The sequence below is a fragment of the Typopeltis vanoorti genome, unplaced genomic scaffold, assembly GCF_054136105.1.
Source record: "Typopeltis vanoorti isolate ZY-2024b unplaced genomic scaffold, IOZ_Tvanoo_1.0 HiC_scaffold_71, whole genome shotgun sequence".
NCBI classification, from domain to species: Eukaryota; Metazoa; Arthropoda; class Arachnida; order Uropygi; family Thelyphonidae; genus Typopeltis; species Typopeltis vanoorti.
Window position 1 is genome coordinate 163386 of NW_028328177.1, and position 16579 is coordinate 179964.

Below are 16579 nucleotides of genomic sequence, written 5' to 3' on the forward strand. Positions count from 1 at the left end.
ATTCTTACCAATGATTGTTAAGTTAATTAGATTGCTTTTTCACTGTTTCAAAACTTTTTTTACCAATTTTTCACTACTCTTTTACACTGTCTCTCTTTGTTATTACACAAACAATCCTCCTCCTTGTGGTATTATTGCTACTAACGCTTTCAGTTATCAGTATGTTACCTCTCATCAAGTCCTCATTCAGGTCACCCTTTGCACACACCCTCCTTCAATCCACCTTAAATATCCATAATTTATCTACGTAATCAAATGAATATATATAGCACACCTCACATTTCACGAAATGACTGAAATCAAAATTAAATTCCTGCAAAGACAAAACCTCTGCTATCCTTCCTTTGCCAGTTACTCTAATAGGCACTAAGTTTAGTGATTTTGTAAATAAATTTGAATTGAATTAATTGTGCAATTTCGAATAATCGTCTTTATGAAATAATTTTCACTAAATAATTAATCATTCAGTGAATTCAATGAATAATGAATCAATGATTAATGAATACTATTTTTGTTTTGTAATCACTGGTATGCCAAACTTTGGTGTGAACCTAGATGTTTGTGAATGTCTAATGAATCTTCATGTGCCAGATCACCTGTCTTCATACTGCTGACCTAAAATGTTCTTAAAAAGTTACTGTGCTTGGACTCTAGATTAGGGTCTGGGATCATTTAATCATTGCTTGTAGTGAAGTGTGTACACATCAGTAATTAAAATGGATATGAAGTGTCCATTGCACTTAAATAACATTGGGATACTCTTGAAATAACATAAATTATTATTATCATCATCATCAGACCTCCGTTTGAGCCAAGACTAGTGTGTGTGTGTGGGGGGGGTCCTGCTGTCACACACAACTCATCATATGGTGCTTTAATTGCATTCACTGTCTCTGTACATTTCCTGAGAGTGTGCAGAGACAATTGCCTCTCACTCCCAACAACACAATATCCCTACATACTCCTAATTCCCCTCCTTTTATGATGAGGGATGAGGCAGATTCAAGGAATAGCCTTTAATGTCTGCATTTGCTGTAGTGTAATAGTGGCCTTTTTTCCAGCATATCCTGTGGTAGGTGACCAAAGTATGGTCAGCAAGTCCTGAGTGGCTATATTGGTGGAACCAGATGTAGTCCTTGTGTTCAGAAATTCTGATATCGGCTGTCCTGCCTGTTTGGCTGTAGTAGACAGTTTGCAACCTATGCTAAGGAAATACAACCTTCGAGACCTCATAAGAAATTGGCATCTGCTCCAACCAGCCACATTCCCTAGACCTACCACGGGTCCCTTGCATTTGCAAACTGTCCTACTATGGTGAAACAGACAGGACAGCAATATCAGAATTTCTGAACACAAGAATTATATCCAGTTCCACCAATGTAGCCACTTAGAACTTGCTGACCATGTTTTGGACACCCACCACAGGATACACTGGAAAAAAGGCCACTATTACACTACAACAAATGCAGACATTAAAGGCTATTCCTTGAATCTGCCTCATCCTAGAATGTATCTTAGGACATAATATGCTTCCATTAGGAAACACACATCCTAATATCTTCAGCCCAACAAACAAGACTATCCAATTCATCCCACTAGGGGCATCGTTTAGGACTATAGGCCTAACTTTGGTTGCCTCGCTTCAACCACATTTGCTCTGTGTGCATACACATATCATTGTTTTTGTGATCCTTGATGATGGCAAGTAACATTGCTGAAATATAGGAAAGTATTAAAGTTTGTATAATTAATATTTTGCTATACATTGTTATTTCCAGAAAAATAATAGTTATGAGTAACCAACATATAACTTATATACCAGAATTATTATTATTCACAGAGATTCCATCACACTCAAGGGAATAGCAAGCTGAAGTTGAAGATATTCATATGACTAAATAGGTAAGCCATTTTTAAAATTCTGTTGGGATAATGTTATCCAGAACTGGGTGAAAATGAAACATCAGTTTACAGTGGTGTAGCTAGAGCTTTTGCCACCTGGGGCGGTCACTGAGTTTTCCGCTCCTCTCAATACATATTAAAAATACTACAAAATGTCAAAATGACGTATAGGAAAATAAATGAAAACACTGTGTTTATTTTTGAAGTTAAACTTTAATTCCAACATTCTAAAATGTTATTTTTCTTGCTTTTCTGTTAGCGAAATCATAGATGACATTACTGAAGTCCATTTCATAGTAATGTAGGTAATTCTTGATCAATTTTATTTAGAAAAACTCCTCTCACAATCAGCAAAACTTACAGGAATTGTGAGGAAAATTCGCAGTAGTATTACAAAATTTGGAAATGAGTTCTGAAGACTGTATTTTAGAATTAACTGCAAAAGTTAACAGGGACTGTTCTTCCATATCTCTGTTTCATCTTGTATAGCAGCAAACAGAAATAAAACTCTGAAGTCTTTTTCTCTCAACAAGGAACTCTTCCTTATTAATGTCATCGTGATCGTGATTTGGTTGACATTCATATTTATCATTGAAAAGATTCGATGGAGTAAGGAAGTGCCACCCGGGCCGACTGCTCCCTCCTCCCTCCCCTAGCTATGTCTTTGTCAGTTTACTTCATTGAAGGCTCTCCACATTTACAAGCTCACTAACTTTTCGCTTTTATGGGAATAGATTGCTGCCACTTGCATTCTTCTGGTCGATAGAGAAGAATGCAAGTGGATGGAATGCAGAATTTATGCTTGGTGAGAATATATTGTTGGAGGTAGAGGAAATAAGAGATCTGGGGGAGATAGTGGATAAGGATCTAAAATTTAGGGACACAACGCCAAAATTGTGAAGACAACACAACGACTTCTGGGAATGATGCAAAGGACTCTGATGTGTAGAAATAGGGAGATTCTTGTTCCGTTGTATAAGGCTTTGATTAGGCCACACATGGACTATTGTGCACAGATTTGGTCACCTGGTTTACAGAAGGATGAAAAGATGTTGGAAAGGGTCCAAAGGCGACTGACTAAAGTAGTTTCTGACCTCTGGGATGTCGACCATGAGGAAAGATTGAGATGTAATTTGCAGAGTCTGGTGGACTGGAGGAAGAGGGGAGATATGATAGAGACCTACAAGTTGTTAAGGGGTTGTTATAGGATCAGTGCTGGAGTAGTTCTACAGAAAATAGTAGGAGATCAGGGGAGAACTAGAGGTCATCCCTGGAAACTGTATAAAGAGGGTGTGAGTAGGGGAGTGAAAGGGAAGTTTTTGCCCTGCAGAGTTGTGAATGATTGGAATGCCTTGCCTGAGAGTGTGGTGTCTGCAAGGAGTTTGAATGTGTTTAAGACATGGTATGATGAGATGTGTGTGTGATAAAAGGACCTCCCAGATGAGTCTTTGACTCCATGAGGTCTTGGGGTAATAATAATATTAATAATGATCACTCTCTTCTCATTTGTCTATACATATCCTTCCCGCTGCTCTTGATATTACCAGGTCTAGAGCAACATCCAACCATTTATTCTTGTCTGTCTTTACCTCACACCATACTGTCTTTTTTGCCTCTTAGATCATTACTTTGAATGTTGATATCTCCTCTGCAAACGTTAGCATCACTTCTCCTACCTTCCTGTCTTAATGGCAAAATTCATATTCCCCTCCCCTTCCCTCTCTGTTCCTGTCAAGATGTTATTCTCATCCAACCATGTCTTACTTATACCAACAGTTGCTGGGCAAATGAACTTGATCAGTGTAAAAATTTCATTCCCCTTATCAGATACTTACTGAATTTGTAAACAATATTTTTTTGGCTCTATAACAAGTCTCACTGATACCACTTACTGGTCATGACTCCATCATTCCAAAATATTCTACCCACTCTTTGCATCCCTGGCAATCTCAATCCTTTCTTGTCTTCTCACATCTACTTTATCCAGCATCCACCTTATTCATGCAGTGTCTCCCCACCTCTTGAATGCCCTTTCTGTCTTGTGTTCCTTCTCTCTCTCATTTCCTTCATTGTGCCACTTACCTTTCCATTCACAAACTCTCCTTCTCTACTTTCTTGCTCTTCCACATCAATTCTTGCTTCCTCAGATTTTCCATTCATCTCAGTCATTACCCTCACTTTTAGTAACAGTCTCTCCAGCTGACTCATTGCAAAATCATTTAAATGCAGTTCATCTCTCTTATACAGCTCCATCCATCTCCATTTCTGAAATTCATACCACACGATCTTTTAATACTTTTAACACTTTGAAGTATATCGATGTATTTGATATATTACATCCATATGACTATTTAGATAGTTAAAAGTAGAATTTGTAGCATGGTTTCAATAGGTATAATCTATCTGTTCATATATACTCATGTTATTAACGTGCATTAGGTTTCTAAACATTCAAGGCAGAAAGCATCATAAAAAAACTGCATTTTGGCTAACTGCATAAAGAATTATTTTTGGTAAGTTTCTCACACATTGTTTAATTCCTTTCTTGTCTTACCTTGTAAATGTTTATCTGGTCCATATTACACTCTATTTTTCATTGGATTGGTTGATATGTTTTCCGTAGTGTTGCACTACGTGCAGCCCCAAACACTTGACGTACTTGTCTGTTTGCTTATTTGAGAAAAAGGATTAAAAAACTTAGCTTATAAAATTGCTTGGTAGCTTTAACATAATATATACCCAAGGTAAAAAACTTTCTACACACACACAGACACACACACACACACATATATATATATATATATATATTATTTAATTAATAAGGTTAAAACACCTTATGGTAACTTGTTTTGGCGAAATACTTACAAGCTCTGTATATTACTAAATCTTGGTATTTCTAACCTAGCTCCCACTGACGAGACCTCAATAAAGGTCGAAACCGGTCTGGGTAGTGGCCCCTTGCCTTTAATACAAAACATCATACATCCCCTTCTTGGAGATGTGTTTTGGCATTAAGGGTAAATATTAAGATTAGTGATCGGAGCTTGTTCCACCTTTGCCACGAGTTGCCCTGGTCCTGCACTACCTGTGGGATCAGTTAGACTTGCATCAATTGCAGGCGCAAACTTGACTTTTAGTCTGTTTGCTTACTTGGGAAATGGAGTAAAACCAAGTTTAAAATTGCTTGGTATCTTTAACATATTTATAACATATTTATACCCAAGGTAAAAATACTTTTACATATATATATATATATATATATATATGGCAATATATCTATTCCTTACATAAATACAGTTTCACATAAATTGGAAAAAGTTCTAAGAAAATACAATATCAGAACTTTGTTCACTCCACTTCCAAAAATCTGTTTTTTAATAAGCCACCCAAAACCTTGTCATCATTATCTTAAATACCCTGATGTATATAAAATATTGGGTGATTGTGATATTCCTTATTTTGGGCAGACAGACAAATCTGTCGAATTGCATATGGAAAAACACATGAGGGACATTACTTACAAGAGACAGCAAGACAGTGCATTATCAAGTCATATTCTTTTCTCGGCAAATCCTAATGATGAAAGCCAAAGTCACAAAGTCTGCTGAGAAAAATCTACTAACATCTTCCGTTGCAATGATGAACTAGAGAGAAAAATCGTGGAATCTAGGGAAATCATCTTCAATCCTGTTCATCTAAATAATAACTTGAGCTACAACCTCCCAGATAGTCATTCAGCTGTAATCATGTACTGCCGTTCATGAGATGCTACTAGCACGCACTTTCCCAACAATGCAACAAACGAAAGAACAGCTTTAAATACAACCACAACGTTTTAATGTCAATTACATATAGAGACTCTCTATGTTGTTCATAGTTTATTTAAGCTTCAGTGTTTTAGTGTTTTTTCTTTTTTCTTTCTTTTATAATGTCACCTGATGAAGGCTGTTACAAGCCGAAACTAGTCTTGTTTTAATATTAAAACCTTTTTACTTAAATAAATCTCGGTTTTATTCATTCAATTCTTTTTAAAAAAATATATATGTTAACTGAGTCAATGATCATTCTTTCACACACACACACACACACACACATATATATATATGTTAAAGATACCAAGCAATTTTATAAACTTGGTTTTAATCCTTTTTTCCAAGTAAGCAAACAGACAGGTCAGTCAAGTTTGTGCCTACTAAGGGAAAGTGATCAAAGCTTACTCCACCTTTACCATGAGTTGCCTCAGACCTGAAAATATTTCATGTGCAAATGTGACTGACCTGTCTATTTGCTTACTTGGGTAAAACATATTAAAACCAAGTTTATAAAATTGCTTGGTATCTTTAACTCATAGTATACCCAAGGTAAAAACTTTCTACACCTTTCTCTCATCCTGATATTTTTATTTATTAAGATCAAAGCACCTTGTGACAACTTGTATAGGTAAAATTTATAAGCTCTGCATTACTTCAACCTTGGCATCTCAGGGTCTGGCTCCCACACACAAGACCTCAATAAAGGTCGAAACCAGTCTGAGTGGTCCTTCCCTTAATGCATAGCATCATACATGTCTGCAAGAGGATGTGCTTTGCATTAGGGAATTAACATTGCATTACGGAATTAACAACGCATATAAAGTATATTAATTAAAGGTAACTTTAATGAATAACTTCTATATTTTGGCAACGTCACATTGCCATCTTCAGGAACATAAAGATATGGTATGTGCACGCAGGCACTAACACAAAGCAAATGAGGAAGAAAGCAAGAAACTAATATTGTTCTTAAAGTCCTAATAGTGCCCTCTGGCAGGCTAATTTGGTAGTCTTGGTAGTTGGGCTGAAGTTCTCGTAATGTAAGTCTCCCAAATTTGGGGTAGTTTCATGCACCCAAATTTGTTGAGGTTAGGAACGTTTTTAGAGCTGCTGAAGATTCTATGAATAATCTTTCGTATTTAAACTTGCTGCGATGAATTATTTTTGTTTTCTTCCAACGAATTTTATGGTGGGTATCTAAGTCATGGTCTGCCAGCCCAGAGCGGCTGTACTGGTGGAACCGGATGTAGTCTTTGTGTTCTGAAATCCTGATATTTGTTGTTCTGCCTGTTTTGGCCAAAGTAGGACAATTCGCAGCTGCAAGGGACCTGGTATACACCCAGTAGGTCTAAGGGAAGTGGTTGGTCTTTGGTAGAGCGGATAAGGGATGCCAACTTTTTATATGATTTGTAACAGGAAGTAAGGTCATATTTTTTGAGGATATTGGTTATTTTCTCAGAGATACCCTGGATGTAGGGGATGGTGATAGACTTAGTGTAATCTTTATTGTGGAGGGGAGTTGTGGTTTACTGGTTTTAGTATTTTTTGGATTTTTTGGGGGTTATAGCCATTGGCTAAGAAAGTGTTGAGGATGTGGTTTAGTTCAGTAGTTAGGGCCTTGTGTTTCCTGTGAACAGAGAAAACCAAAGATCCATCAAGCTGGTGGGTGATTAAAGTGTCTAGGAAGGCGAGGGTGTTGTTTTCCTCTTTTTCTAAGGTGAACCCATGGCTGTCCCCTCTATCTGTTTGTAGAACTTTCCTTACCAAACGAAATAGCCTGAGTTCATTGTGAACTGAAATAGGGCTGAGATATCGGGAGGAAACTTGGCTTGGATGAGCTCTAGGGTTTCTTTGAGTGGGACATTAGTGAATAGGGAGGAGACGTCAAAACTGACCATTATGTCAGTGTGTTGGAGTGTGAGGTTTTCTATACTGGCTTTAAAGTGGGCTGAGTTTTTTATGTGTGATGGTGTGTTGCGAGTGTAGTGTGTGAGCATTTTGGCTAAATGTTTGGCTAATTTATATGTGGGGGAATCAATGCCATCCAGTATGGGACGCAATGGCACATTTTGTTTATGTATTTTTGGGAGTCCATATAATCGGGGGGGGGGTCTAGAGTTATAAGGTTTTAGTTTGTTGGTGACTTCCACAGGCCAAGAAGTGACCTTCTTAAGGAGTCTGTGGAGAGTTCTAATCTGAGAGCTGGTCGGATTATATTCAATGGGGAGGTAAGTAGTACGGTCTAGTACTAAAGCAGTTAGCTTACCTTTGTAGTCTTTTTGATTGAGCACCACAGTGGCGTTTCCCTTATCCGCCTTGGTGATTACTATTTTTTTGTTGTTTTTCAATTCTTGTAGGGCAGCATATTTGTTTTTGGAGGTTTGGCTTTAGTGAGAACACCGACTACATCCAGTCTAACGTTGTTGGTGATATGGTAGGCAGGTTGCGAATCCCACATTCTATCTGGATCACGATTTCTTCGGCAGGTATTCTTTTAGGAGCTAGGGCGAAATTGTGACCACATGAAAGTGCGGTGAGTGCTTCAGGCTTTAAAACTGCTGACGAGAGGTTGACTACAGTGTTGAGTGGTGGCTGTGGTAACGAGGTAGAATTCTTTGTCTGGTTTTCGTATTTTTTCGAAAAATTTCGAAATATTTTTTCGAATGTATTCTTTCGGATACACTAGGCCATGATCTATGGTCGATACTTCATGACGTCTCGTGCGCATCGGCAAAAAAAGAATTCGAAAAAATACGAAGTCGGCACTTGAAAAAATACGAAAACCTGACAAAGAATTCTACCTCCTTACCACAGCCACCACTCAACACTGTAGTCAACCTCTCGTCAGCAGTTTTAAAGCCTGAAGCACTCACCGCACTTTCACGTAGTCACAATTTCGCCCAAGCTCCTAAAGGAATACCTGCCGAAGAAATCATGATCCAGATAGAACGTGGGATTCGCAACCTGCCTAACCATATCGCCAACAACGTTAGACTGGATGTAGTCGGTGTTCTCACTAAAGCCAAACCTCCAAAAACCAACTTATCCAAAAACGAATATGCTGCCCTACAAGAATTGAAAAACAACAAAAAAATAGTAATCACCAAGGCGGATAAGGGAAACGCCACTGTGGTGCTCAATCAAAAAGACTACAAAGGTAAGCTAACTGCTTTAGTACCAGACCGTACGACTTACCTCCCCATTGAATATAATCTGACCAGCTCTCAGATTAGAACTCTCCACAGACTCCTTAAGATGGTCACTTCTTGGCCTGTGGAAGTCACCAACAAACTAAAACCTTATAACTCTAGGCCCCCCCGATTATATGGACTCCCAAAAATACATAAACGAAATGTGCCATTGCGTCCCATACTGGATGACATTGATTCCCCCACATATAAATTAGCCAAAACGCTCACACACTACACTGGCAACACACCATCACACATAAAAAACTCAGCCCACTTTAAAGCCAGTATAGAAAACCTCACACTCCAACACACTGACATAATGGTCAGTTTTGACGTCTCCTCCCTATTCACTAATGTCCCACTCAAAGAAACCCTAGAGCTCATCCAAGCCAAGTTTCCTCCCGATATCTCAGCCCTATTTCAGTTCACAATGAACTCAGGCTATTTCGTTTGGCAAGGAAAGTTCTACAAACAGATAGAGGGGACAGCCATTGGTTCACCGCTTTCCCCACCCTTGGCCAATTTCTTTATGGAGGCATTTGAAGAGAAAGCCTTAAACTCCGCCCCCAAAAAACCCACTATTTGGCTTCGTTATGATGTGTTTGCTATTTGTCCACATGGCTCAGACACACTCCACTCCTTCCTAACACACTTAAACAACCAACACCCCAGAGTCCAGTTCACCTTAGAAAAAGAGGAAAACAACACCCTCCCCTTCCTAGACACTTTAATCGCCCGCCAGCTTGATGGATCTTTGGTTTTCTCTGTTCACAGAAAACCCACCCATACTGGCAGATACATTCACCAGCAGTCCCCCCCCTCACAACAATACAGGGTTATAAAAACAACTATATAACAGGGCAAAATTAATTTGCTCAGATGACAAGGCCTTAACTACTGAACTAAACCACATCCTCAACACTTTCTTAGCCAATGGCTATAACCCCCAAAAAATACTAAAACCAGTAAACCACAACCCCCCTCCACAATAAAGATTACACCAAGTCTATCACCATCCCCTACATCCAGGGCACCTCTGAGAAAATAATCAATATCCTCAAAAAATATGACCTTACTTCCTGTTACAAACCATATAAAAAGTTGGCATCCCTTATCCGCTCTACCAAAGACCAACCACTTCCTCTTGACCTACCTGGTGTATACCAGGTCCCTTGCAGCTGCAAATTGTCCTACTTTGGCCAAACAAGCAGAACAACAAATATCAGGATTTCAGAACACAAAGACTACATCTGGTTCCACCAGTACAGCCGCTCTGGGCTGGCAGACCATGCCTTAGATACCCACCATAAAATTCGTTGGAAGAAAACAAAAATAATTCATCGCAGCAAGTTTAAATACGAAAGATTATTCATAGAATCTTCAGCAGCTCTAAAAACGTTCCTAACCTCAACAAATTTGGGTGCATGAAACTACCCCAAATTTGGGAGACTTACATTATGAGAACTTCAGCCCAACTGCCAAGACTACCAAATTAGCCAGGCAGAGGGCACCATTAGGACTTTAGGAATAATATTAGTTTCTTGCTTTCTTCCTCATTTGCTTTGTGTTAGTGCCTGCGTGCACATACCATATCTTTATGTTCCTGAAGATGGCAATTCGACGTTGCCGAAATATAGAAGTCATTCATTAAAGTTACCTTTAATTAATATACTTTATATGCGTTGTTAATTCCGTTAACTAATCACCAGTTATGTCTGACCAATGTATAAGCCTTGCTACTAGAATTAGGGGAGATACTAAGGGAAAGTTATCAGAGCTTACTCCACCTTTATCATGAGTTGCCTCAGACCTGAAAATACTTCAGACGTAAACTTGACTGACCTGTCTGTTTGCTTACTTGGGAAAAAGGATTAAAACCAAGTTTATAAAACTGCTTGGTATCTTTAATATATAGTATACCCAAGGTAAAAACTTTCTCTATCTATCTATCTATCTATATATATTATATTGTTTTAAACCATCAAGAGCAAGGGGCTCTCTTTTTAAATCACAATATAAATTTTTGGAATTACTATTTACATTTTTAATTTTTTTTTATTATTACAGCAGACATAGATCAGCTGTAATGTTTATTGGATTATTTTCAATGTCTGATTAAGTTCCCTTCATCTTAGTGTGTTTACACAATTAACATTCTGTTTATTGGGAAAATAATTTATTTACTATTATAATCGATTTTTTTTTTTAAAGTGAGAGTAGGACCTCCCACAATGAGTTTCTCTTGACTCCATGGAGGTCTGTGAATAATAACAAGGAGGAAAAGAACAACAACAACAAAGAGTAAAGAGACAGGTATTAGAGAAATCAAAGAACAAATGTACAGTGCTCAAAAAAATTCATATTTTATAATAACATCTCTTTTAAAAAACAGTAATGAATGCTTTATATTTAATGCAGATATAATCAGAAAGATATACTTCTCAAGGTCATATCCATATTTCATACATCGATCCTGAAATAAAGACAAATATATTTCACTTTTTTAAATAAAAATTTTGATTTGTTTGAATTGTTTAATCATTTCTTAAAATATTATACCTAGAAAATGAATACACACATATAAATACTGAAATTCACTTTTAAAATTAACAGCCTTAACAACAGTCTTTGCCACACACAATTAGATGATAGTATGTGGCAAAGACAATACCAGGTGATAATTTAGTGCCTCAGTAGCTTAGTTGGAGGAACAATGGTACGTTGTACTCTTTGATTGGAGAAGACCTAAATTTGATTCTAGTCATTATGAGAGGAATCTTTATATCTATGAGAAGAAATCTATGAGAGGAAAATCAGTATCATAATACATATTTTGTATTATTGTGTTGGTTAGTGGTAAATGAGTGGAATAAGCTGCCAGAATCTGTTGTGGGTGCCATGACTGTAAATGAGTTCAAGGTGAAGTATGACAGATACTGTGTGAATGTTGAATTGTTGTTCTTGACATGATGTTGGGCCTCCCTCGATGAGTCTAAGGACTCCATGGAGCTGCCTGTAATAATAATAATAATAATGTGTACCACAGTAGAAAATTATTTATTGTACTAATATTTGTCTCACATATTGTAAGACATCATCAGTGAGAATGGCCTGGAGCAGCATCGAATTGAAATCTCAAACAGTGGGATTGGATGGGAAACACAACAATGAGTGCTGAAACCATATTTCATCAATCAAACCTTAACTACAATGACTGCCTTATCATCCCTGAAGTTTGAGGAATTGTTATTCTCAACAGTATTAAATCTATATCTTAAATCGATAATCAAGCAATATATTTCAACGGTATCGAGAGAATGTAAGTTGCAGAGCCTCATGAACAGGAAGAAGAGGGGGATGATTGGGACATATAAGCTGATCAGGGGTTGTTATCAGGTTGACATCAAAGATATTTTTCATAGAATGGGAGAGGGGGGGGGGGGTTAGACCAAGAGACCCTTGCTGGAAACTGTATAAAGAGGGTGTGAGCAGAGGAGTGAGGAAAAGGTTCTTTGCATGGAGAGCGGTTGGTTAGTGGAATGCATTGCCTGAGTGTATGTTGTGAATGTAGACACATTGAATCAGTGTAAACCATGGTTGGATGAGCATTGTGTACCTCCCACGATGAGTCTCTGACTCCATGGAGTTTGGATAATGATGATGATAGTAATAATAATAATAATTTATTTTAATTATCATTTTAGCCCAATAGTTTAACTTAAGAAACATACAACTGTAGGTATATGGGGATTCTAATTGAAGGCATGCACTCTGTACTTTTGTTCAAATTCCTCTGTTGTTCTTTGCACATACTGATGTCTTATATGTAAGACATTATCAGTGTGTGAACTAATCTACTGTCATATATATGTGACTGCATAATTATCAATGATGCAAAGATAGTCCAGAAGCCACTTATTCTAACCAGAAACAATGATAATGTTTTTAACTGTTTCTTAATGATTCTTTGAATAGCAAGGATATAAAGAATCTTCCGATTCCTTAGGTCTTGCTCTAGAATGTTAGCGTGTTATCAAATGCTACAGCATGGTGGCAGTTCAACTAACCTTACTTGCTTGACATATGTCTATAAAGCTATGTAAAAGTACTTTCTTTGAATATTCTGAGGGATGAAATTACTGAGATTATGGATAAAATCCCTCTATTTCCATAACGAGAATGACTTTCTGATCTTAATTTGAGAAGAATTTTCAGGGTTTAAGTAAAGGTTTGTCAAAGTGAAAGAAAAATGTCACACTAATCTCATGACTGATCTGTAGATGCTTTGTGATTGTGGGTTTTAGGTTTATAGGGTAATTGAAAAAAATTCAAAAAACTGTCTAGTGTGGAATAGTAGATAACAAGATGAAATACACATTTGAGTAATGCTATATGTCAGAGGGAGCAAGGGAATATATGCATCAGCACAATGAGTGCAGTGTGAGTAAATATTATGTAAGACTTCACCTAATGAAATATTGATTGGAAGGGAGAATGATCACAGGAGGGAAAGGAAATGCAATTTATACACCTACTTAAAAATATATAATTATCCATGACAGCATGCAACAAATGGGACTTGGAAGTAACTGAAATTTAGCCTAATTTCATCCACTGGAAACATTCAGTCCTGATTTGGGAAATTGCTAAACAGAATTTTAAGTTAAGAAAGGATATAAGTAGAATTACAAGGCAGACAATTATGATAAATTGAAGAGCCAGCTGCCAGCATTGCAGGATATAAGACTAAAGGGAAGACATATTAGCAGTGCATGGGAAATCAACAAGGAGTTTTTCAGAAAGCATTATCAGATCTACCCAGAATTTGAAGGATAAATTAGGCAGGAGTTACACTTATGAGTAGCATATATAAAGAGGCATCTGCTCAGCAAATTCATGAGACTAACTCATGATAAGGTAGACAGAAAAAGATTATAAGAGAATGACAGCTGATCAGGCCAAAGAAAATCTCCAACAGTTCTTTCACTGTGTGATATGTAACATGAAGAATGACTATGGAATGAGTGTTGATGGTGGGGAAATAGCAGACACAAAATAGCTGAGTCTTAGCACTCATTCAGCAAGGGTGTAACATTCAGGCAGAGATACTGCAGTGCCAGGTGTGACATTTGGCGATAGGAGAAAGAGGTTGGATGTGCTTAGGATACTGCACAACCTTAATTCAAATGGGATATCAGTATGTGTTATATGCCAATGTATAAGGGAGCCTGCAACTTATTTGATCAAACTTGAGTTTTTTCACTTGGTTATATTATAAATTAAAGATTCCAAGAAATTATATTCTTAGTTTAATCCTTTATCCAAGTGTAAGCAAACAAAGTTTGCACATGAGAAAACTTCATGACTGGACTACTTGTATATAGCGGCTAATGACTTCACATCACTTGCCTTAGTATCCCATATGTTGAGTCGCTAGTGTCACAATGAGAAGTAGAGGTGTGTGTAAAGAAGGCTCCTGTTTCAGATAAGTTTTTTTGGAATAAATAATTGTAAATAAGTAGACGTTTATGAGTAAGAGTTGCTGTAAAAGTTGTGTGCTTGCAGTGTTTTTAGTGTGTGGGTTTGCTTAAGTTTATTTATGGAATTGTTAAACTCACAGCTTAGTTTAGTAACTGACCCAGGAAAGATGGCAGATGCTTTGTCTTTGCAGGAATTTAATTTTGATTTCAGTCATTGCAAAATGTGAGCACACCTCACATTTCACAAAATTTCATTCAATTATGTAGATAAATTATGTATATTTAAGGCAGATGGAAGGAGGGTGTGTGTGTGTGAAGTGTCAGCTGATTGAGGACTTGATGAGTGATAACATATTGGTAACTGAAAATGGTAGTAGTGAGAATGCGACAAGGAGAAGGATTGTTCATCGGATAGAAAAGAGGAGTGGTGTAAGAGATCAGCAAAAAACTGATAAAGAAAGTTTTGAAAAAGCAAATGAGTGATCTGATAAACTTAACAATAAATAGTGAGAAAGACGAAAATGATACGAATGTAGCAGAAGTTGGTAAACAGAGTGCAATTAAAGGTAGGGTGGTGAGCAGCATTGACTGCAAACAAACATGTATGGCTGTCAACAAAATTGAGAGATTGATTGAGAACGAAAATGTGAAACCAGATTTGAAAGCTGAGTTGTTTAAGATGAGGCAAGAGATGAAGCAGATGTGGAGTGAAATTAATATAACTGTAGAAATGTAGAGAAGAGTGAAAATGATGAAATTGAATGCTATCAGTATGAAAGAGGTAATGAAAGACCTGCAAGGTGCTGTATGGAGATTTGATTATTAGAGGTGTGATAAACAAGATGTACAAGGCTTTTTTTCCCTGGAGGTAAAATGAATAGAGTGCTTGAGGCTTGAGCAGTAAGATATGAGCAGTAAGTGAGAAAAAGAGTTGATAGTGGTAATTGACTTCACTGGGAACAAGGAACACATACGATTGGATATCAGGAAGTTATTGAGACGGATAAAAGATAATAGTATGAGGGGAAAGGCAGTCAGTGTGTTGCCCAGGTATGAGATTGATGAAATGAGATATTGAGTGAAGTCTGTGAATGAAATGTTAACAGAAATGCACATGAGGAGAAAGGAGTGCAATTTGTTAATGTTTGGAATGGGTTTTAATGATGAATTGAATTGTATAAGAGTGATGGACTGTATTAGAATGATTCTGGTGTGAGTCATTTGGAGAAACTGCTGCTGGAAGGCAGAGAAATGAGTCTAGAGAATGAATCAGATCAAGTAAGAACCATGTGAAAGAGAGAGAGTATGAATGAAGAAGTGAGTAGCATGAGTATAGAGAATGAGAGAACAAGTGTGCAAGACAAACAAAGAAATGAGGGATCAGGGTGGACAGAGAAACACAACATAAGAAAGGCTGATGCTCCAAGAGGACGTGAATAGATGTGTAGACAAAAAAGGAAAGGGGGATGACCTGGGATCAAGGGTAAAACAAGAGTTGGATTTGAAGAATGTTCTAAGATGAAAAAGGAGAAAAAGAAATGGCTCAAGTTTAGCATTTTAGCATGGAGAAGTCAAAACTAATAAATGGTATCAGTGGAACTTGTTAAAGATCCAGGGATGAACTGGTATATTTGTATACAAATGCTAGAAGTGTGAGAAACAAGGCAAATGACATGGTTGCATTAATTGAGTCTGTTCATCCAAGAACTGTTGGAAAGTGAGACATGGTTGAATGAGATGACATCCTAACAGGAATAGAGATGGAAGGCATGATATGTTTCGTGAATATAGAAAAGGTATAAATGGAGGGGGAGTGTTATTGATGACAGAGAAAGAGTTATGTTCATATAAGGTAGAGATGCAAGAGGTAAATAGGGCCAGGCTTTTGAGGCAGTATGGTGTGAAATAGAGGTTAACAAAATGAAACACTTACTTGGATGTTTTTAATGACCAAGTAATGTGGTTGGTAGTGACCATGAAATGTATAATCAAATTATCCAAGCAAGTAAGAAAAGGGTGATCATTATGGGCAATTTTAATTATGTCAGTATAGAGTGGAATGATCAGATAGCAACTGGAAGTAAAGAAAATCAGTTTCTTGAAATTTTGAGGGAAACTACCTCAGATAGTATATAATTTGATCTTGAATTTGATCATCTCATCAGAAGATGGAATTATAAATGAGATGTCAAAT

General features: G+C 37.2%; 1 protein-coding gene across 2 annotated transcripts in view; it reads right to left on the reverse strand.

Moving 5' to 3' along the window:
* Positions 1–16579, reverse strand: part of LOC150092097 (uncharacterized) — a 399637-nt gene that overhangs the window by 104306 nt on the left and 278752 nt on the right. For both annotated transcript variants that reach the window (XM_090415310.1, XM_090415311.1), the window contains exon 5: positions 11344–11378. In XM_090415310.1, the coding sequence (XP_090271436.1) occupies positions 11344–11378 (35 nt within the window). The remainder of the gene's footprint in view (positions 1–11343; positions 11379–16579) is intronic.